General features: G+C 45.1%; 1 protein-coding gene across 2 annotated transcripts; it reads left to right on the top strand.

Annotated features, from left to right (window-relative positions):
- Nucleotides 1-5369: 5369 nt before the first annotated feature.
- TEDC2 (tubulin epsilon and delta complex 2) lies at nucleotides 5370-22792 on the top strand. 2 transcript variants are annotated; one of them, XM_020808184.3, is made up of 10 exons: nucleotides 5370-5629; nucleotides 7388-7486; nucleotides 8066-8121; nucleotides 9917-10586; nucleotides 13060-13113; nucleotides 14915-14999; nucleotides 19180-19288; nucleotides 20400-20513; nucleotides 21601-21818; nucleotides 22459-22792. In XM_020808184.3, the coding sequence occupies exons 1-10, from the start codon at nucleotides 5448-5450 to the stop codon at nucleotides 22606-22608; spliced, it is 1737 nt and encodes a 578-aa protein (XP_020663843.3). In that variant the 5' UTR covers nucleotides 5370-5447; the 3' UTR covers nucleotides 22609-22792. The 2 variants fall into 2 exon arrangements, with proteins under 2 accessions (XP_020663843.3, XP_072838524.2); XM_072982423.2 differs by lacking the exon at nucleotides 5370-5629 and adding an exon at nucleotides 6075-6176.
- Nucleotides 22793-23737: the final 945 nt, after the last annotated feature.

Raw genomic sequence — 23737 nt, 5'->3', positions numbered from 1 at the left:
TTGACTTCTGAGCGTTCAGCCTGGAGGCAGGCGGTGCATCACGGCCTCTCCCAATTTGAAGAGACCCTTGTCCAGCAGGCCGAGGCAAAGAGGCAATCATGAAACCAGCAAAATCAGGGAGCTGGACAGGGGACAGTGTGTATTCAGTGTGGGAAGGGACTGTCACTCTCGAATTGGCCTTCTCAGTCACACTAGACACTGTTCCAAGACACGTTCAGAGCACGTTAGCATAGTCTCTCGAGACTGAAGGATGCCTAATGTGGAATGTGTTTCCTCTGTGTGTGATCCATCACTTTCTAAGGGGAAAGACTGGCTAAGTGGCCACCCTATCTCAGTAATACATGTGAGGTTATTATCAGGGATATTTTCTCATAGGTACAATCATGTGAAAAATAAAGTACACCCTCTTTGAAGGGTGTACAGAAGACACAATGGTGCATAAAACTGGTATATGCCTAATGTAAATGTATAAACTCTGAAAGCTTATGGTTTGATCAAACAATCCATTAATTTTAAGTGCTACAATACTCTGCAAGACCGTGTTTTTGAAGAAATGAAAGAACATGGAATGAATAGTTGCCTCAAATGGCAGTTAATTGCACTGCAAAAACATGCCCCCCGTTGCTCTTGAAAATATCCTAGTTGTATATACTGTACATCCACATTCCCCCAGCGCATCCCCCCCAGTAATTTCCTCTTCAATTACATTATACATGGTATAGACATACAATAAATCAATACTGTCTCATAATGTTTGTTGGTTGCCATTTTATGTGAACCTTTTTGGGCTTGTGCTAAGCGACAGTAACATGAATTTTTATCAATGAGTGGCACAAGGAAATAACTGTTGCTATGGTCTCTTGGTTGCTTAGCATCTACCTTTGCATCTCTGGGCTCTTCAGTCTCTGCAACCCAAATTAGGGTGGAGTGGGGATCTGATGGATTTTGATAGAATGACTCTTAATATTTTCCAAAGCTTTTTGCTGCAGAAGCTGTTGGCAAACATAATTTTAGCAAAGCTGGGGGAAGAATGCTTATAATGAACACTGGTTTGCTGCTCATTATGAGAATCTATTTTGTTGCCCTTTCCCCACTTACTGGTAGACATTTGCAATTTGCAGGGCAAATTGAAATAAGATTCAGACCACTTTCATAGGAGGCAAACATTAACACCGCAAGTCTTCCTAAAATTACTTCTGCACTTTCTGCCATATAAAAGAATGGAAGTCATTTTCTGCTGGGAAAAGCTAAGCATGATGATTTATGGCTGTTAGGATGCCATCCTACATGCTTCTGGTGAGGAACGTGAAGCCTTTCAGTTGTTGCTAGACTGCAGTTTACATCACTCCAATATCTGGAGGGCTACACATGCCACACCACTGAATGTTAACCATTTCAAAGGAACAGGAATACATCAGTACCTGATGATCTGCACATAAGCAGGTTTTCTAGCTAAGAGCAATCTATGTGTTTCTGATAAAATGCAGCCATGAGAACATGTTCACGGGTGTATGTAAAAGTGATGTGCCTCTCTTGATCATAACTGCCATTATGAACACCATTGTGCGGGACAGAGGTAGCTGAAGGTGGCCCTCTACCGGGCAGCTTTGCAATTGTTCAAAACAGGCTGCATTTTTCACCTCACTGTTGCCTGTGGCAGTCTTACTTCCACTTCGTAAGATCTTCCTACTTGTTGGGGGGGGGGGGGGGGAAATCCTATGACAAGGTTGCCTATTTGGTAATATACATTATCTTTCTGACATCACAACAGATTGACTGGATGTGCACAAAGCAAAGTTTCGGTGCTGCAGTCATGGAACACTCGAGAGATGAGCTTCATCTCTTCACTGTCCATGTAGAAGCCTGAATCATTTTGTAGCAAAATCTGCCAGAACTGAAACTGCCCTCACCCATTCTAGATATCCTCAGTGTGCCCCTCCCACACTTTCTACTGAGGTCATAAATACTACCGGACTAGCGATTTTTATGAGTATAAGAAGAATTGTGATCTTTGATCTCCTTGAGCCTCCTTGATCTTTGATCTCCGTGTTCTATCCTTAGAGTGGTCAGGATGCTTACTGGAATCTCTAACGGTGAGCTGTCCCTTCCATGATGATAGGTGGAGTCTTTGCAGGAGAAGGACCTTTATTAAGAGACAACAACTTGCTCCAAAAGTCTTTTACAGAATCAGGTCTGGCTTGACCCTCAATAGGAATAGGCTTTGGCAGACTCGGGCCCTGACATACATGGTCCTTTGCAGACCCAGGACCTTCTGGGCCATAACTAAAAAGTCCTTAGCAGGATCGGGTCCTTCTTATCAGACCCAGGCTCTGCCAAGCTGGGGAAGGAAAAAGTTCTTGTGGAGTCAGACCCCTTTGGGCAGATAGTATACCAGTCCCCAGCATGGCTCAGGTCCTGCAATGAGCCATAGACCCCAGTTTGACTGGTCAACACAGTCTTGGGGGGGGGGCGGTAGGGAGTTTCTTCACCTCCCAAGTGAATATGTACACCTTGGTTAGAACTTCTCTTAAAGAAAGCTTCCAGGGGCTTTGCAGGCAGGAAGCACCCTGCCCTTCTGAGGCTATCCCCCCCCCCCCGCAAGTCCTTGGTTCCTGACAGGAGGCAAAACATAAATTGCTTCAGGAGATGGCTGGGAGGCAGAAATCAGGATGAGTGTGGTAGCGGGAGCATCAGGCAGGAGACCCATGCTCTGCCTACTTTGTCTCTAGCAGTGCCTGGCATCTCTCTGACTCCAGAACCCTTGACTCTTGGCGCTTCACTCCATCCCTTTTTTATCCTGGCAGTTGCTTCAGGCATTTAAGCCAGCTCCTTTCATGGCAGCATCTGAGCACAGACCAGTCATCAGCATCATGCCCGTCTTCCTCTCTATTGGAGTCTTCTGGCTCACCTTTTATCCCTATGTCAGCCACACACACCCCAGCTGTGCCTGGGTGTCAGCTTCTCACCTGCCTCACCCCAGGATCCAGGTGTAGCATGCTGAGAAAACACACCTGTTGTGTCTGGCAGATAGTCTGCCCACTACGCCAGCCAGCTGGAGCAGGGTCGCATTAACACAGTGCAAGAACAGAGTAATACCTTCCTACTCTCTAGCAATCATGCCTCTGATACTGCAGGGAGTAAGCTGCTCTCATGATCGGTAGCCATGGGTTCCTTATCTTCCTTGCATAGTGTAAATATCTTCCTTGCAAAGCCGCCTAGAGTGGTCGAAATGACTAGATAGGCGGGTATAAATACAATAAATAAATAAAATAAATAAAAATAGTTCCCTTTGGAAGGCTTCCCAGCTGGTAGCAATTGCTACATCATGTGGCTTTGCATTCCTTGAAGTATGGATCTCATGTTATCGTCTGAGCTCTGGAAACCTAAAAGGCTGCAGTCCTTACTTGAGTTTGGCTTCCTTCGTTAGGAAGTCACTAGAGGTATAGGTAGAGCCAGTATATTGCAGTGGGTAGAGTGCTGGACTAGAACTAGAAGATTTGATTTCAAATCTCTGCTTAGCCATAGAAACTTAATAGAGAAGTAGCAATACTAAATCAATTACTGAATAGTAAATCAATTACTGAAAACCCCATTAGGATTTCATAAACAGGATATGACTTGATGCAACATAATAGAGATACACTCAAATACTACAAAAGATCATGTATTTCCAAAACAGAGTTGAATCTTTACATTGCTGCTGATTGGGCTTCAATTATTCCATGAGCCTACTGTTGTTGTAACTCACCACTGGATTTCAGCTAGTAAGATGAAATCGAAACAATGAAGAATCAAAGTGGGGGCCTCTTTATTAAGTGGAAATCTGCCACTGCTGATGACTTCATTTCCCCATGGGAAGTATAAGTTATCTAAGAGGGTTTTGACCTATGTTTGAAACCAACTTTTGCAAGTAAAATATTGAATGGTGGATTCTGGGAGTTGTGGTGTCAGAATTTGATGCCTTGTCTGTTTGACAATTAAAACATTTATGGGGGGGAGATAGAAAAAAATGCCCTAAAAACTGTCCTAAATGTATAGAATAGTACCTTTAGAGTTGTGATATGAAAACACATTTATGACAATCAGCATCAGCAAAACAAGATAACTGAAAATATAAAATTTTTGGCAACCACCTATTTCATTTTGCACTCCAATCCATACACAGAGGCATCAAAATTGTAAATACCAACATCTGATGCTCTTGTAATTTTTAGTTTTGCCTGTGACTTCTCAAAAGTGGCATGCTTTTAAAATACTTTTGGATTTCATGTTATGCTCATGGAATCTTGAAGCTACGTAGAAATAAAGCTTGGAAGAAAAAACAAGCTTTAGGAGTTGCCGGGAATTATTGCAATGAAGAAAATACTCATAGCCAGATACCTGGATGAATCTTGGAAATGTCTGCCAATGATTGTCTGATTTCATTCTGATATTAACCCTTTACTGGGATATTGTCAGCTAGCCTTAGGTTAGTTTGTAAAGCAGATTATACAGAGTGCCTCCAAGTGAGATTTCACAGAAGCAAATCTTCCAGACTGTTTTCTTACTCAATCTCTGACTCAACCTTCAGTTTCTCCTGTTTCTGTCCATACACAGACACTTTTGATTATATCAAGCTAATCTAGGCGGGGGGGGGGGGAGATGTGTTCCCTTTCCTAGCCATTCCCAAGATTTGTGGAAGATTACCTTGTGAAAACAACAGAGGGGGCTCAGTTACATATGACCCACTGGTATTTTGCCTGGCCCAACGCTGTTTTGGGCACGGAATAGGCTGCCCACTTTGCCAGCCTATTCTGTGCCCAAAACAGCGTTGGGCCACGCAAAATACTATTGTAATTTGTGTTAGAGATATGATTTATTATTAATACCCTGATATTTGAGTGATCCAACTTGGTTTAATAGTTTAAATACAACATGTTCTCAATAAGAAGCTGGGACGCGAATAAGAAGTGAATAAGAAGCTGGAGCTTGAATAAGAAGTGAATAAGAAGCCCGCCGAATAAGAAGCTAACTTCAGCCTCATCGCCTCTTCCGTAAAGCAACCGTTGCCTAGCAAGGGCTTCGCCGGGGCAGGTCATGGCAGGACCATAAAAACCCTTTCCCTCATAACAATACTGGATAGGGACCGCGGGGGAGACGATAGGGAAAGGGCTAAAAAAAAAGAAAAAACCCGTCGGGAAAATGAAACGCAGAATGGCCGATGTCAGGTTAGAGAACGGCTCGGCCTGGGGCAGCGGCGAGGCTGGTTTCACTTCCTCCCTGACAGGACCGGCGAGCGCGGCCTCGCCAAACGTTAGAACCCGAGAGAGCGGGAGGGAGGGAGGGAGAGAGAGCGCGTGCGCGCGAGAGAAAGGCGGCCGGCACCAATCGAGGGCCGACGGGGAAACCAGAGGGAGGGGCCTGCTTCGGCCTCCGCGCGCTGAGACGCTCTGCCCCTGGGCGCCTCTATGGTGGGGAACCTCTCCTCTCTTCCCTCCTCCCCCCACCGCGTGCGCCTTTTGCGGGAGGCGCGGGATTCGAACCAGAGCCCGAGCGGAAGCGCTTGGTGGGAGCCCTTCCTTGGGCTTGGGCTTCGCTTCTGGCCTCCCTGCCCGCTCGCCCTGATGCTGCCGGCCGGCTGCGCTCCCAGGTGACCCTTTCTCAGCGGGAGCCGGGGTCGGGGTGGGGTGGAGTGGGGGGGGGGTCCAGCTCCGGTGTGGCACAGTCTCCCAGGAGCGGTCCCCGGGGCAGTCAAGACGCTGGCCAGGCAGGAGCTGATATGGGTGCCGCAAGGGGGTGGGGGTGGTTCCAGCTCTGGTGTGGCACAGTCTCCCAGGAGCGGTCCCCGGGGCAGTCAAGACATTGGCTAGGCAGGATATGGGGGTGCAAGGGGGTGGGGGTGGTTCCAGCTCCGGTGTGGCACAGTCTCCCAGGAGCGGTCCCCGGGGCAGTCAAGACACTGGCCGGGCAGGATAGGCAGGATATGGGCGCCGCAAGGGGGTGGGGGTGGTTCCAGCTCCGGCGCAGCACAGTCTCCCAGGAGCGGCCCCGGGGCAGTCAAGACGTTGCCCAGGCAGGATATGGGGGTGCAAGGGGATGGGGGTGGTTATGTGTCCTGAAGCCTCTCCTCCGACTTATGGTCACCCTATCAACCCCAAGCTTCGCTGTCCTTGACCGTCTTGCAGTGGTTTCTTTCGGTGAGTCAATCCCTCTCCCCTGCAGGGCTCCTCTTCTCCTGCTCCCTTCCCCTTTCCTATCCCCCGACTTCTCCGGTGGGTCTTGTCTTGCAGTGTGTGAAAAATATGATAGCCTCAGTTTAGCTTCCCAAGGTTGGGTTGGGTCTCGGACCCACTTAGTGATCTTTCTGGTGGCTTTCAGGATCCAGAAAGCTCCCCTCCAACAGCCCTAGGAAACATCGAGGCTTCATGGGAGTTGTAGTTCAATAAACATCTGGGCCACTGCATTGCTCTCTGTTCCCTGGCTTACAGCCCCTTTGCAAGCAGCCTTGAGAATTCTTTTCTCTTCCCCAGTTTTAGTGGGTGTGGGTGGATTGCTTTGTAGCTATTAGGAACTTTTAAAAAGAGCATTTCGGCACCCTTCCTCCATCTGACCTCCTCCCCCCCAGGAAGAAATTACTTCAAAAGGATTTCTCCATGAAATTTATCAAGTTTGTGTTTATTTGTTTATTTTTAATTAATTTTCAGTAAAATAACAACAAATAGACAAAAAATTACTAACATATCAACTTTATGAGAATATTTTAAAAAACCCACAGTTATTGACTCTGTGCTCCTAACCACCCTCAGAATTCATTTTTATTTTACATTATGTTTTTACGGTATAATGCCCCATTTCTCTCCAAAAATACAGTGATACATCTCGAACATTTCCCTTTCTCAAACACATATACTAAAAACAAATTCTTTTTTTTTTAATTGTTAATATTCATTTTTTGGGTATGTATTTATTGGTACAATGTAAAGTGTCTTCGTGCTTTGAAGATTAAGCATGAGCTCGTGTGTATAAAAATGTGATAACAAAATTGCAGAGTTGGAAACGATGCCAAAGGTCACAGTGGGACGTGCTGGTGCAACCAAAATAATTTTAGTTAATGCTTCATACTAAACTTTAGCATTTGTGTTGGTCTTCCCTCTGCACCATCTTTATATCAGGAGGAAGAAAGCAGACTGTCAGGAAGGACAATCTTCCTGCAGGAAAGAAAAACTCATTTGGACTTTTTTTTTTTTTTTAACTATCAAATGTCTAGGAACCTTCTTTAGGGTATGATTCTGCATGCATTTTGATAGCTTTCTCTTTAGCTCTCCCAGTTGGCTTTGAAGGCAGACATTCACTAATGGTTGGCTCGGGGGTGAATGAAGAAACCATGTTTTTGTTGTGCCATTTTTAGGCTGGCTGCTCTGCTTACCCAGGCCTTGGAAGACTGCACAGAGCAAAAGCAGAAACTGCAGCAGAATCTAATGCGGTGCCAGACTCTTCTTAGAGATTGGTAAGTTGGAAAAGTGGGGTGTGTCCGAGCCTTAATCCTCAAGTTTGAGAGAATTTGCTCCTTGAATGGGAAGGAGGCAAATGACATGAATCAATTTTTTCTTTCCTCCATCTCTTCCTCTCTCTCATCACATAGAAGGACTGAGATCAGAACCAGATAGTTAAAATCTTTGAATTCAGTAGTTTTCTGCAGCGTATAAAGGAAGCCATCATGAGCACCTTGAAATTCTCATGATGGTGTCCATGCTGACTGGGGGATTCAGGGGCTGAAAGCCTGTTTCACCGTTGCTTAAAAAGGACAACTTTTAGTGGCAAATGATAATAACTAAAGAAATCACCATAGGCATATATGGGCCATATACTGAGTCACACAACTTGATATGCAACAGGTAATGCCTACAAAGATGTCTTAACTTATGGCAGTTCACCACTAAAAGTTACACCATTTGCCTAACTGCAGAACACGGTTTTAGACAGGGAGCCGTAGTACAAAAAAGCAGCTTTTCTGTTCTCTGTCTCTGAGGAGGAATTACTGTGTGTCCCTGCTACTTGTACATACTCTTTCCATTCTTTCTGCTAGGAACTCGGAAGCTCCTGAAAATCTAAACGCTGAAGAGAACAAAACTGTTAAGCCAGGTAACTCAGCTACGTTCTTATTTTGCCTTTCCGAGAGGGTGTATTTTCTGTTTACATTGAAGTTTCTGGAGTCTGAGCCACTTCACAGCTGGGAATACACTAACGTGCACATGAGTTTTCCTGCACTGAATTGGTGAAGGGATGATGTGTGTCTTCCAGTACTTGGAGAGTACGTGCAGGAGCGTTGCAGTGGATAATGGCTCCCTCACGCATGCTCAAGGACATGCATCTTGTTTACTGCACCAAGGAAGCCTGGATAGCAGGTGCTACTGCAAAAAAAGTATGAATCAGCTCTGGGTTTAAATGTGTCTCTGTCTAAATCCTAACTCCAGAGGAGGATCTTCTGAAAGGGTTTGCATTTGCATGTAGGCACAGCAGTTGATTTTTCTTTGAGCGCCATTGACGTCTTTATTGCAAGGGTGGGTAATGTAGTGTGAACTACATACAGCTCAAAGCTGTTTTGTAAGCCCCTTGCCCTCTTAATTATGAGTGGTAGTGATGGCTTAAAAATCTTCTACACACATCCCCGACCAAAGCCTAGCTTCCAGTTTTGGGGGGAAAGCAGCCTTCTAGCCTAACACAAGTTCAACCCTTAAATGGCTCAACATGACCCCTTATACCTCCCAGGGGTTTCTAGAAACACAGCCACCCAACTTGAAGCCATTTTCTTTGTCTCAGGCAGCTGGCCAAGGGCTGTAAGTTAACTCATTCCTTCTGTCTTAGTTGTGCCTCTAGAAAAGCCTGTTTCTCTCCATGTGGTTGCCCTTGATTCCACTTTTTGAGAGATTTTGCCTGGACTTTCTGCCTCTTTTGCCTTTACAGGCAGCTGGGCTGCAGGCAGAAGTCATGGAAGAGCAATCCAGATTTGGGTGGCCGTTGTGTTATGGAAATCCTCTTCAGTCATAAGCAAGGAAACTCCAGTCCTCCCACTGACTGTCGATAAGAAAGATTTAAATGCATACAAGCATTGAAAATCTTGCCCTTGAAAAGTGTTTAAAGAACAGTTTTTTTAGAATCGGACACTCTCTATATGTTTCCAACTTTTCACCCACAGCCCTAAACAGTGGCCGTGGTCAGTATTTTCCCATGGAACTCCACCAGCAGAGCGGGAATGACATCACCGGCAGATTGCCTCTGATTAAAGAGTTCCTTTTTAAATTTAAAGGTGCTTGGACTTTGCAAAGCAAAAAGGAAACTCTTTAATTCATGTTGATTTCTTCCTGGTGACAACATCATTGCCACTGCGCTGGTGGAGCTTTGCAAGGCGACACCGACCGATGAATGAGCTCTGGGCTTACTTCTAGGGCTGGCACAGAATTCTGCATTTTGGTCCGTGGAGTGTGGGAAAAGTTTTACATTTTTATGAACCAACTGGGGGCTGATTTTTCCATAGTATTGTCAGAGATACCTTACATTGCTCCCTTTTTAACATGATAGAAATAGGTAAATGAAGTTTAACACAATTAGTGGATGAGGATGTTCGCTAGGAAAATATTTTCTCCTCTATATATGTATATATTGAGGCATGATACACCAAAACCTGATTAAACTGCCCCAGTTGTTAATGCCTGGTGCATAAAAATCATAGTCTGTAAATGGTGATATGTTTTTATCTGTGGTGCAGTTTAGGGGAAGAGTGCAATATTGGAGCTTGGAAAAGTTGTTGTTTTTTTCAACTACAAAATCCCCCAGACAACACAGCCCCTGGGAGTTGTAGCTCAGAAAACGGACTCTCCCAAGCTCTGATCTTACATTGGTACTAATGACATTTTCTGCTTATCTCCTGTCTTTGTAGAAAGTGAGACTTCAGCCAAGGACTGTGAGGAACTGGAGCTGCTTAACAAAGCCTTAGAAAAAGCCTTGAGGGTCCGGACAAAATTCCAGCAGCCTCCGCCTGGGCGTAAAGAAGCCACACAGGTTGCCAAAATGGACCCAGTTGCCATTGCTTCTTTAAAACAGCAAGCAGATCCTTCTAAGGAGAGCACCTCTAAAGCTGCTCAAGTCTCCTCTGTGAGCCAGAAGCCTGGGTCTTCCAAAAAGCCAACAGCGTACATGCTGAAAGCTCCCTACAGAACCGACCCAGTTGTGAAAAGGCCCCAGGCCAAAATGTCAGCGGCCCTGAGCTCCAGGATTTCAAAGGTGCCAGGGAGGAGAAGGCCTCCTAAAGGGGCTGTCTCTCCTAAAGCCAAACTGCGTGGGAAGACACGCCAAGGACCTTGTGAAAACACCTGTGTTACAGCACAGCCTGGAAAGCGACTGGGCTCATGTTCTGCAAACCCAGGCCCTTCATCTGTGGACTCCATGGGAGGCGGAGACTTCGCCGGGGCTGATTCACCCTTGGCCAAAGCACAGCGTGATTGTTCCAACGCTCCCGTGGAATCTGGAGCTCCGCAGAGTCCTGCGGGAGGAAGCACCTTGGGGACAACGGGTCCAACGTCCAAAACGTTCACTCTTGGGGAAAAGGGGTAAGTTCCCTTTAAAAGCTGAGACCCTTCAGCTGTCCAGACCTCCTGCTTCTGCAGCAGCGTCTGCTGCTTACTTTGTCCTTGACAGAGACTTGTGTAGAGGCCAGTAAGAGTACAGTCGTGCCCCGCTGGACGATTACCCCGCTCTACGACGAATCCGCATTACGTTGGCGTTTTTGCGATCGCAAACCGATGTTTTAAATGGGGGGATTTTGCTTAGCGATGATTGGTTCCCTGCTTTGGGAACCGATTTTCACTTTACGGTGATCAGCAAACAGCTGATCATTGGATTTCAAAATGGCCGCCGGCTGAAGAAAATGGCCCCCTCCCCGCTGTTTTCTAGGATGGATTCCTCGCTTTACAATCACCGAAAATGGCCGCCGTATTAAGGATCTTCACTGGACGAGCAGGTATTCAGCCCATTGGAACGCATTGAACGGTTTTCAGTGCGTTTCAATGGGTTTTTTAGTTTCGTTTGACGATGTTTTCGTTCTACAGCGATTTCGCTGGAACGAATTAGCATCGTCAGACGAGCCACCACTGTAGACAGTTTCTCAACACAAACTGGTTCTGCATTTTCCTCCGTTGTGATACGTACAACATTTGGAAACTCTGGGTGCTTATGGTCAAGATCCTATGCACTCCCATAAGATGTCTTGGGTTTTCTTCTGGAAAATAGTGCAATTCAGAGTTAGAATAAATGATGGGTTTCAATTTCGCTATATAGCTTTTCTTGAAACCCACCCTTTGCCCTCAGTCTTTTGATTTTAGAGTTATCCTAGAGATGCTACATTTATATACAGTGGTGCCTCGCACAACGAGGTTAATCCGTCCCGGATTAACCCTCGTTGTGTGAAACATCGCTCAACGGAAAGTAAAAAGCCATTGGAACGCATTAAACAGCGTTCAATGCATTCCAATTCGGCCAAATACAGTACTCACCGTTGTGCTATGTTCCTCTACGGCCGGCAGCCATTTTCGCGCCCTCCCCTCGCTTTATGAGGGCGCGAAAATGGCTGCGATCAGCTGTTCTGTGGCTTCAAAATGGCCGCCGGAACAGCCAGAATCGCCAGCCGCAGCGTTTTCACACCCTTGGTAAGCGAGGGGAGGGCGCAAAAACGCTGCGCGCAGCCATTTCGCCTGTTCCGGCACCGTTTTCGCGCCCTCCCCTAGCTTACCAAGGGCGCGAAAACACTGCGCCCAGCCCTTTCGGCTGTTCTGGCGGCCATTTTGAAGCCGCGGAACATCTGATTGGCGGGTCACAAAGCGAAGGTCGGTAAGCGAACCGCTTACCGACCTTCGCTCTGCGATTTTCGCCCATTGGGGGCATCGCTCTGCGATCGCATTAGCGATCGCAAAAGCGTCACCGTAGAGCGAATTCATCGCTCTACAGGGCGCTCGTTGTGCGAGGCACCACTGTATCTTTTTACTCCTATGCCTCACTATGAGAAGAGAGTGTGACTGAAACAATGTTAAGACCTTCTTGTAATTTTGATCATCTTGCCCTTGATCTGGAGTGTCTGTAATAATAATACTGATAAAGATGGTAGTAGTAAAATTACTACTAACAGTAATAATAGTGATGTTAATAATGAGCAGAAAAGAAGTGTGTTGTTAGTTTTATTCTCCTTTTCAGCCTCTTGTAGTTAGAGAATTGTAACAGAAAACAAATAGAGTGTAAAATGTTAAAAAGCACACAATCAGGCAGTAAAAGCAAGACTTATTAAAATAATTTAACATGGAGCCAGATGTTTAAAACCTGCTAATAAAGAGGATGATGGACACTTTTTTTTCTTTGGAACATATTCCAAATCTCTAGCATCACTACCAAGTATTTTATGCTTGCAGTAATAATGGCTTATGAGTGGGGCCTCTGAGACTGGTCTTAACACCTGGCTGTTGATGTAGGAACAGATGGTCCATAAAGCAACCAGGTTGCGTAGGAAACCAGGTGTTCCCAGACATTTTGGCCTACCGCTTCTGTGTGTCTCAATCCACAATGACCTGATAACCCTCCAGCCGCTTGGGACAATAGAAGCAAAGTTGTCTGTCTACTCATAGGGCTTTCAGGATCAAGACCTGCACTTTAAATTGAGATTGAAAGCAGCCGATGACCAGTGGGGCAAGTGTAAAATCAAAACGTTATAGGCTGAATGTGGGCTTCCACTCAAACATTGGCCTCTTTTTATTTAAAGTTCTGTGCTATTATTCAAAGCAGTGGGCCCCAACTAATAGACTTGAACAAATCTGACTTGCTGGATGGGAGCAAACAAAATTATTTGAGAGCACCGGGTCAGAATGGTGCATCGTGTGATATTCATAGCTGAGTTACGGAAGGGCTTCCAGCTTTCAGCTAATTTGCTTTCTTAAAAAAAATAAAATAAAGATAAAGAGCCTATTTTTTTATCTTGTTTCTGTAGAGGTGTAGTTCTTGTGCCTGCCAAGTATAGTGACCCAAACTAATTCTTCATAGGTCTTTACTGGAGCTGCCACTTCCGTATCCGAAAGCTTTTACCAGGTATACCAGGTAAGGTCCATTCAAGCGACCCAGTCCAAGACTTGATTTTCCTTGCAAACTTGATTTCCCTTGCACAGGGGGTTGACTCTCAAACCCTTTATCGTGGGGATGAACCCTGCTTTGCAAAGTGAGTATCGAGGGTTTTGTAGTGCAGTTTCCTAGCCCATGTGTAAGCTAACAGCCTGTATTGTCTAGCTTCTAGAATTGGCCGGAAGATACAGGAAGTTGTAGTACAAACGGTTTTTAAAAAGCAGCTTTTCCCAGCTCTGCTTCTGCGATCAGAGGTGACCACGAGGGCTGCCATTTACAGCCGCGTCTTAAAAGCCACTTATGTGCCATAGCAGCAACTCGTGTCACCAGGCAGTTGTCTGTAACTATGCAGTTAAGCTCTGAGTGGTAGGATGTGATCCGAAGCTATAGGTAGCTGCCTCTTTTAGGTACCATGTGACACACTTTTGTGCAGCTTCTTAATGGATGTTGAATGGGCTGAATGCCTCCAGAGCTGCAGTTAATGGAGCAAAATCAGTCTGCTCATCTGCCTCTGACATATTTTCTGTTTCAAAACATTGACGCCTGTAAAGGAAACTAAAATGAATGGCACCAATCTATTCTGTCTAATAGCCCCAAACTAAAATGAATACCACCAATCAAAAGTCGTATCGAGCTGTGGGTTCCGCTGGCATATTTATGCTCCGCTGTTAAAGCTACACGTGGCTTTCAAGTTTCAAAGTAAAATTAACACACAAATCAAATGTGTTTGTGCAGTTCTGCGTTAGGAACCGAACATTTTCGCATATGCTTGCCGCTTGAAAAGCGGAAACTACTCAGGGCATTATAGAAACCTTGGTTTTTGCATGCCTGGAACAACCGGAATGTGGAAGAAGCGAAAGAGTGCCATGCTAAATAAAATACAATCTGTTGCTCCATTGAACTATGGTTAAAAACTTAAATTTTATGGGAAGTGTCTCCTTTTTTGGTCTCTAGATTTAACCAAAGATGTTCCCCTACAAATAGTGAGGACCTGAAGCTTATTTTCAGCAAGTTTAATTAATCACTGAGTCTATGGATGTAGCAAGTGCTCCCAGATTTTGCACGGGAGACTGTGTAATCCTTGCCATGCCCCCCCGCCCCAGTATTCGTGAATCCCCTCCCCCAAATGGTCTTAGTTTAAAAGTCCCTTTCTGTCCTGTGTAGTGATTCCCTGTCCTTGTGGGTGGGTAGAGTTTGTTGACCTTTTGCACGTAGTATGTTTGATAGCTGGGAGCCAAGTTTTGTTGAGCTTCATACTTTCTTCTTTTTTGTTGAAACTGTGCTTGTGCTTGTGGATTTCAATGGCTTCCTTGTGCAGTCTGATCACTACACAAAAAAGACCAGCTAATGATACCCATCAACCTCAGGAACAGATAATCTCTTCCCCTTAGCACAACAATACACCCACAACAAGACACACTAATCACCCATCTCCTGAAAAGGACAAAAGCTGATCTCACAGCCATAAATACTCTACTCCCAAGCAAATTACACCAAAGCACAGAGTGCTGTCCTCTGAAGATGCCGGCCACAGAGACTGGCGAAACGTTAGGAAGAACAACCTGCAGAACATGGCCAAAGAGCCCGAAAAACCCACAACAACCATCTTAAATCTCGTGCTTGGTTGTTTGGGATGCTGAAACTGCCCTGAGTAACAGGAACAGGCAAAAGCATCCTGGATCCGGCTTTACAAGATAATTTGCTGATTATCGGCTGATTGATTGTTTTTCCCCCTCTACCCAATCAATGATCCTGCCTGTTTCTTGCTGCAAATGCTTAGGCTCTTGGAGAAGTGCGGCGTTTGCCAAACAAGCCCCACGGCGGCAGCTGCAAAGGGCCACTTTATGGAGAAGCTGCAAGCAACCGTATCCTTTTGGGTGGTTTTGACCACAGAAGGCTAAGGATCACGCCTGTGAATGTGACTTGATAAGCGCTCAGGTTTCGGGAAAGCCCTCTTTTTGTCTTGGGATTGCAGTTTATGGCTCAAGAGATATTTTGGAGAGGTTGAAAAGAGCATGCGGAAGGATCCCGATTTGCTCTTGTTTTGGGAACGGTGATGTTTTTTAAAAGTCAGTGCAAAATGTCCAGTCTTTCAAACACTGCAAATATAATATTGCAAATAACAGGGAATACATAATAACAAGAAAGGACAATAATCATTAATATTCCAGCAGCAAGCACCTTGACTTCTTGTCTCCTTGTCTGATGTTATCTTGCGTATGTCGCATATAGCAGTGGAAACACATTCCTTAATTCAGATTATCGAAACTGCTACATCTAATTAGGCTTGTAAAGTCTATATGTATTTTTATCCACCATTTCTCTCTCCTGAATTCCCATAGAGGACTAAGTAATTTATCCTCCCTTTCTTTTCTGGAATGGGGGTGCATTTTCAGTCCGCTCTCACCCATCCAGAAACATAGCCATTTAATTCAGATGCTGCTGCAAGGAGGGCACTTACACATTTCTGTTAAATGGTGTCAGTTTCGCACAGGGTTAAGGAAGTTAAGTCCTTATGACAACACTTTTCTTGCAAACTATTTAGGGGAACACAGCAATAGCCCCCCCCAAAAAAATCAGTTTTAAAATTAATCTATGAGATTAAGAATTATGAACTTTTGCTATATTATGTTCCACTGATCACTGTGTCAGAAGAAGCTGGATCACATCATAAGTGAAACAAAAATCTCACTGCCCCTATGAGAATATTTGTATGCTTATAGGCATTCTGTTTTCCTATTTCTTATGGGTTTTTTCCCCCCAAAGGAGTAACAATGGATGTTGTGTTGAAAGCAAACAACAAACAAACAACACTAGTAACGGAGAGTTATAATAATGCTGGGTGTACCATTTCTGTTGTGGTAATGGCAAAAAGCAAAGATAATACTTTTTAAAGTGACTGTAGCATTATTGGGAATACATTTGGTTGCTTTGTGTAGAATAAGGATGGAAATGCATTGAATCATCCCTGACAGGAAGCAACCCAGTGGTGACATTGGTGGGCCTAGTGAATGAGAGATTAGGAGAGATGCTGACACTGCAATCCCGTTGCACTTGCCATAGCATTGTATTTCCCCTGCTGATTTTCTGAGGCCTGGTGTAGCAAAGTGGATAAAGTGATTAGGACTTGGGAGATCTGGGTTCGAATTCCTGCTTGGTCACGGAAACTCATTGGAGCATGGCAATGGTAAAATCACTCCTTAAATATCCAGTCTGATCATTGTTTGCTTTCCATATTTGTTGGCGTATTCTGGTTATGGTGTTGATGGAATCTGTCCTGGAGCTTGAAAGAGTTCTACCCGTATCCTAACTATTCCTGGTACTTTTTTTCCTCCAGTTCCCTTGAGAGTGGCTTTCTGTCAGCCTCGCTGGGTCAACCAACACTCCCTCCTCCATTCCTTCAACAGGGATGGCTGAACTGCACTTTCACTTAGCTTCCTGAAACTGCAACTGTTTAATCACAGGATTCTTCTTCAAAGGGATTGGTCATCTTTCATCTCTTCCGATTCTTGTGCACAATATATTTTTTCCATCTTCTCTTTATTTCATCCCGATCAGATAATATATTTGTTGACCACTAATCTTGGTTTAACTTTTTCTTTAATTTCTTGGATTGTATAGGAGATATGTATGTGTGTGTGTGTCTGTGTGTTCTCCTATTTCTTTGCAATCGGTATTTCTATACTCCTTTTTGCCCTGTGTGCAGGTTGCTGAAAGTTAGGATTGTGACTCTGTTTCTGTCCATTTTATTTTTGCTTCCCATCTGGTTTTAACAATTGTAAGGGTTCAATCAGTCATTCATCAAGGCTTTTCTTTATGACTCTCGGAACAGTACACGCTGTACTTTTTGTTCCTCATTGAACGCCATCACAGCTATTATATTGGTATTTTGCGTGCCAGCTGCCTACCTTCATCAGCACATCCTGTTTTACTGTGTGATAAATCTCCTGGACTCCTGGATAAAAGCTTTCTCTTTCTTCTGCTTCTTCAACATCTGTAGTTGGAGTACAGACTTAAATCACGGTTATGTTGATAGTTGTTCCAAGTAGTTTGACGGATGTTATTTGGTCACACTTTGTATTGTAGCCTCAACTACTTGTGCTATGTCTTGCTTATCTATTAGAGGCACACTGTTGCTTCTGAATTTGCCATTCCCGGAGTAAAATGCTTTGAAATTACCTGGTTGAAAATGTCCTATCCCAGCTCACTTCAGTTCACTCATGCCAAGTATTACAATGTTCAAATATTTAATTTCTTATCTTACAACTTCAAGCTTTCTTTGAGTCATGTTTCTCACAATTGATGTTTCTATTGTACACATTGTGTTCTGCTGAACTTCCCTTTGTCTCTGTGCACATCAGCAACTAGATATCATTTTGGCTTTAATCCCCTTGCTTCATGACCACCAGCCCTATTTGTACTTGTCCTTTGTTCTTCCCCAGCCCAGTGCCTTTTAATGTGGGAGCCTCGTATTCCAGCACTATCTCTTCTTTCATTCTGGATTGTCTCGTCATAGATTTTTGCAGTACAAAATATTCGGAAGTGGCTTACCATTGTCCCCTTCTGAGTGGGTCGGTTGTGGTCTATGAAAGATCCTCTGCTAGCGCCACCTTCTGTTACTGCTGCCACCCAGCAGCTATATTTCAGGAATTCGCAGCCCCATCGACACTGGCGCTATCAACTCTATTCAACTAATGTGACTGCTAATTCTTGAAGCAAACAGAGGCATCTTGGCTTGGTGTCTCACATTTGAATTCAGCCCCCTAAAAACTCTTGAGAGTCCCATGGACTGCAAAGAGAACAAACCTATCTATTCTGAAGGAAATCAACCCTGAGTGCTCAGATCCTGAAGCTGAGGCTCCAATACTTTGGCCATCTCATGAGAAGAGAAGACTCCTTGGAAAAGACGGTGATGTTGGGAAAGTGTGAAGGCAAGAGGAGAAGGGGACGACAGAGGACGAGATGGTTGGACAGGGTCATCGAAGAAACCAACATGAATTTGACCCAACTCCGGGAGGCAGTGGAAGACAGGAGGGCCTGGCGTGCTCTGGTCCATGAGGTCACGAAGAGTCGGACACGACTTAACGACTAAACAAAAAACAACAACATTGCTCTTGGCTTCCCTATTATACTCAGATTCTCTCACCACATTGAAGTTTGCATCCAAGGCAGAGCTGAGTTACATTTTCTTTTCCTTCTAGGAGTGAGAAAGAATTGCATATTGGATTGGATCAGCAAAGCTGAAGGGGCAGGGGAAACAAATTTGGAAATATCAGGGATTTAGACCACTACATGGGAGGCACAGGGAGAGACTGGGCGCCACACAGCCCTCCTGACGTGCTCATGGCTTGCACAACAGAGGACAACAGTTCAAAGCGTCAACGTCGGCAAACGGAACCAGCTCCTCCTCCCAGCGACTCGGAAGGACGCTTGACAAAGATCATGAAATCCAGAGAAATAATTGTCACTACCTTGATCCAAACTAATCCCATTTTAAAAGGCCCTGATTTTTTACTAGGCTTGCCTTCAGCCCAAGGGGTTTTTAAGACTGGAACATAAAAGAAATCCTCTGTGTTACAACACAACAGCTGGCGAAACTGAACAGTTTAAGGGTTACACCATGCTATCTATATAATTTCCTATTCAAATATTGTTCCACTTTTTCAGCATCTACAAGGGGAGATGGAACCAATCCCCCCACAGATAATGGGGGGGGGGTCGGACTGTAATAGGTTTTTCAAAGTATATGAGGTATTTAAGGAGTACCAGCGATAGCCCCCGCTGAATTTCAGTAGCAGAGTGGAGAACTGAACCCAGGTTTCCCGCATCTCCGTCCATTACTCTATCCACTACCCCACACTGTCTCTTTGAGTGTAACTCTTCCATATCATTCTGTTTTGCTCTTTTTGGAGCGCTCCAACTGGGTTCAAACAGGTTTGACCGAAGCAAGCCCAACAGAATGTCAAACCTGAAAGTGTTGCTCGCTTGTCCCTTTAAGGGAAAACTCCATCTCACGGCGCCTTCTTTCCTTAAGCGTCTGGTAAGTTCCTCTCACCTTCACTAGCTTTCAGCCCAGCAGAGGTGAGAGAGGAGTTGGCGCGCATACGTGAGGTCTGCTCTGTTGTACGAGAAGGCATGGACTCCGAGATTTCAGGTAAGAATACCTTGTATTACCAGAAACGGCCACTAAGTGGGAACCAGAGGCCATGCTATGTATTCTGGCTCACTCTAGTGGCCAGTTCTGGTATATACATCATGAAAATATGTACTTCTATTTTAAAAAAAATATTTTTAATATTTTCAGACTGCGGATAAGTGAAACCGCAGATACTGATCCTACAGATATGGGAGTCCTACTGTACTATTATATGTAAGTTGTTCTCTTGTTTCCAGAAAGTCCAGCCAACTCTCTGGCTGCCCTCCACAGTGACTGTTTCTTCCCAGCTTCTCCCCAGTTCACTCAACTGCTAGTCTTATCTCCCATCTGCAAAATTTCATTCTCCCTTTAGAATATAATGTTCACAGTAATGATTGTGTACACCAATATCTCACAGTAGGAGTTATTATATACAGTGGTGCCTCGCATAGCGACGATAATTCGTGCAGCAAAAATAGCTGCAAAGCGATTTCGTCGCTATGCGATTTTAAAAAGCCCATAGGAATGCATTGAAACCCCTTCAATGTGTTCCTATGGGCTTCAGACTCACCTTAAAGCGAAAATCCTCCATACGGCGGCCATTTTCGCTGCCCGGTATGCGACGAATCTGTCCCAAAACACAGCGGGCGGCCATTTTTTTACCCGGCGGCCATTTTGGAACCGCCGATCAGCTGTTGGAAAATCATTGCTATGCGATGATCGGTAAGCAAAGCAGGGTACCGATCATCGCAAAGCGATTTTTTCCCATTTAAAACATCGCAAATTCTTCATCGCTATGCGATTTCGTCATTAACCGGGGCACCCGTTAAGCGAGGCACCACTGTATCAAGGTTCCAAGAGTTAAGTTCAGATCTGAACTTTACTGTTGTTCAACAATTGAGAGTTGAAGACCATCACGCATATCATGAATGTCACCCAGAGACCTACCATATGATTCTGTTCCACATTCTGCCCATCCTTGGCTTTGGCAACCTGTGACCAAAAGGCAGGACATTTATTTTCAAATATTTAAGGCAGACTTGTTAAGGAACTTCGGCCATGGTGTTGAATGTCTCTTCTCCAAGGTGTTCTCTCTGGTCTGTATCCCTTAAACTTGCTTTCCTTTTAGCTTCTCAGGGAGAAAACCCAACGTGGGAGAGACAATATGAAAGTATTTTGGCAGTGGAAGGCCTGCAATCAATAATTAAAGAGTGTTTGGATAAAGTGCACCAACTGAGAGAAGGTAAGAAATATGATCTGATGACGCCGTTAAAACATGCAAGGATGTAGCAAGCATGCCATGCGCTTAACGTTGAAAATGTCTGGCTTGATTTGGGGAGAGGCCGAAGCTTAGGGATAGAACACCTGCTTGTATGTGGAAGGCCGATATCTCCAGGGTGAGGAGGGAATCCTGCCTCTTGCGTACTTTCTGAAGTTGAACATTGTCAGTGCGCACACAGAGTGGTACAGAACAAAAATCCACTGAAGGCAATACCTTATTTTGATGTGCCCAAAGTGCCACAGAAACAGATAAGCTTTTGAGTTTTCCAAAGCTCTTTATCCAGATAGATGGTGCATGAAACACAAGTGACATCAATATAAAGTTAGCAGACATTTCTATCAGTGATGGTCAGACGTCACCCTCCAGACATTTTGCGCCTAGAACTCTCATCAGCCCTATCCAGCATAGCTGATTGTGAGGAATAAATCATGCAGGTTGCAGTCTGAATACATCTAGAGTAGTGGTTCCCAACCTTGGGTAATCCAGATGTTCTTGGACTGCAACTCCCAGAAACCCCAGCCAGCAGAACCTAGTGGCGAATGTTTCTGGGAGTTTTAGTCCAAGAACATCTGGGTTATTCAAGATGGGGACCAATTGATCTAGTGGTTGTACTTGTCCGCCTCTCTTTTACACGGTCAAACCTGCAATACCAGCCAGCTAAATATTAAAGAAACATCCAAGCAAAGGAAGATGGTGGCATCCGGTTTATTTGTCTCAGTAATTAGCAATGCTTGGCTTGCAAATGCAGAGCTAGAACGTGCCAGCCGCTTCTTGATGAAGTCCAGCGAGAGAGGGATCACCCACATCCCCTAGGTTGTGGGTGCCCTTGTTGAATGGCTCTTTGCCTCCAAATGTTTATCCTGACATTCATGTAAATCCCACTGTTCAGCAATTCCGGTGTTATTAGCCCCAGCGTGGCCTTTTCCCCCTCTTCTTGTGGGGAAGACCCTTGAGATCAGTGGTCAAGAGTTCCCACCTGTCCTCTTAGCTAAACACAACTGCTTCTCTGTGCTTTGCTAATCCTGCATTTCTCTCTCTCTCTTCCAAGCCATGGAGTCCCATTCCAAGCTGCTTCCTGCCGGCACTGCTTGTGGTGAGAAATGTTCCTCTGTGTGTTGCGCCTCCCTTGGAAAGCAACGGTGCTGGGTTGCCACAACTGTCGGGCCGCCCCCCCTGCTTGTTTACTCCAGCCTGAAAGAGCTGAAGGAGATGGAGGCCTTGAAACTGAACATTGCAAGGTTACACCAACAACTGGAGATACAGAAGGTAATTTGGTTATAGGGTGCCCCCCCCCTTTTTCTTTCTCTTTTTCCTTCTGGGGATTAGAAGTCTTAAGAGTCCCATAACCGTCCTGGCAGTAGCCTTGCAGCTGATTGTGAGTTACAGGGAAGGGGGTTCAAGAACAAAGGTGTGAGTCTTGTTTCATCACCAGAGAACATCGAGTCTTCTGATGCTGGACTGGCTCCAGTAAGCGATCCGTCCCCTTCACCCATCATGACGTTTCAAGATGTTTGTGACATGGTGTGTTGTGGATTTCCCAGCTGGTGCTGCAGAAAGGGCTGCAAGAAACAGCAACCCCTGTGTGTGTGTAGTCTGCAGAGTAGCGAGTCATTAGCAGCAGATATATGGCAATCATGGGGACCTTGAGTGTATCCCCAACTTCCTTCATCACCCTGAGTCACTGTATTGAACGAACCTCTGCTGGACTGGTAGGGAGTGTCGGGCCCTCCAGATGTTTTGCTCTCCCGTACAGAATCCTTTCTCATTGACCTTGCTGAGTGAGGCTGATGGCCCAAACATCTGGAGAACCATAGGTTCCCACCAAGCCCTGCTCCATTGAAATGGTCAAATGGGGAGGAAGGACAACGAGATTCCTGATGTTGGATGTTGTCTTGCTTGTGCACAGGCCATGGAAGCTGAACTCCTCCCACTTCTGGAACCCGGGCGCCTTCCAGAAGGTACTGAAGCATCGTTGTATCGAGCCATTTCTACACTGCTGTGCGAAGGGAGTGAGACTTTCCCGGTGCTGGTAAAGGATGAGGAGCTTTTCAGCTGACCTGAGTTCAAGGACAGAGGTTGGACAGGGTGCCTTCATGGGCTTTTGGGACCCTGGCTGCTGTAACCTTTAAACAGATTGAGGTCTTTGGACTGTTCCATGAATGATCAAGGTTCATGGTGTCGGACAGTGTTTTAATCTCATGCATTTTAATAAAATAAATTTTTTTTATTTCTTTTGCAGAGATATGCAGTTTTCTTCTGGCTCATCTAAATCAAATGTTTCAAATGCTTTTTTTAAAATGTCTCTCCTCTCCCACTTACAGAATAATTTCTTCCTTATTAGGTTGTTACACCAGGCTGGGGGACCTTTGGCATTCCAGATGTTTTGGACTGCAGCTCCCATAACCCCTTACAATTGGCCATGCTGGCTGGGGCTTCTGGGAAGCTAAAACCCCACAGATCTGGTCTGGATCCTTATAGCTAAAATGACCCCATCCTGGTGCAAGGGGAAGAGATGTCCCACTTCGTTACAGTGGTTCAAAGTGCTGGACTGGGAATCTGAATATTCAGGCTCAAGTCTGTGCTGAGCTTGTGTTGAATCAGTCACCCTCTCTCAGCCTGATCTTCCTTACAGGCCACGTTGGGAGGAGAGGTCATTGGTGGAAAGGTACAGTGGTGCCTCACTAGACGATTGCCTCGTGGGACGAAAAACCCGCAGGACGATTGGTTTTTGTGATCACTATGGTGCCTCGCTAGACGATTTTTTTCTATGACCGTACTTCACAAGACTTTTTTTTTTAAGACCGATGCTTCGCAATACTTTTTTTTGAGACCAATGCATAGGGAACCTTGCAAGACGATTTTTCACAAGATGACGATTTTCGCGGAACGAATTAAAATCGTCTTGTGAGGCACTACTATAATTAATGGGGGGGGCAGAGAGAACAGGGGGGAAATGCCAAGCTTTGCTGAACTGCAAAGAATTTCAAGGAACAGAAGCTAGTGACAAGGGAGAGGACTGTTAAAGCAGCCCAAAGAAGATGGACGTTGCTAAGAGGTCATGCTGTGGTCATTGCTGCGGAGGATGGGGAAACTGGTCAAAATCCTGTTGTTTTGTGTAGTCAGCTGCATTAGAGTAGGCCAGTTGATTCAGTGCGGAGTTTTGGAGTCACCTCCCATGTAAGTTC

This window comes from Pogona vitticeps, chromosome 13, assembly GCF_051106095.1.
Source record: "Pogona vitticeps strain Pit_001003342236 chromosome 13, PviZW2.1, whole genome shotgun sequence".
NCBI classification, from domain to species: domain Eukaryota; kingdom Metazoa; phylum Chordata; class Lepidosauria; order Squamata; family Agamidae; genus Pogona; species Pogona vitticeps.
This window is presented reverse-complemented; position numbering and strand designations above follow the sequence as displayed.

Bases quoted from the DNA above. Each gene is read 5' to 3' on its own strand.
- TEDC2 (XM_020808184.3), top strand. From the start codon at position 5,448: ATGGTGGGGAACCTCTCCTCTCTTCCCTCCTCCCCCCACCGCGTGCGC. The intron at 5,630-7,387 runs GTGACCCTTTCT...TGCCATTTTTAG, and splicing joins CCGGCCGGCTGCGCTCCCAG to GCTGGCTGCTCTGCTTACCC. The intron at 10,587-13,059 runs GTAAGTTCCCTT...AATTCTTCATAG, and splicing joins TTCACTCTTGGGGAAAAGGG to GTCTTTACTGGAGCTGCCAC.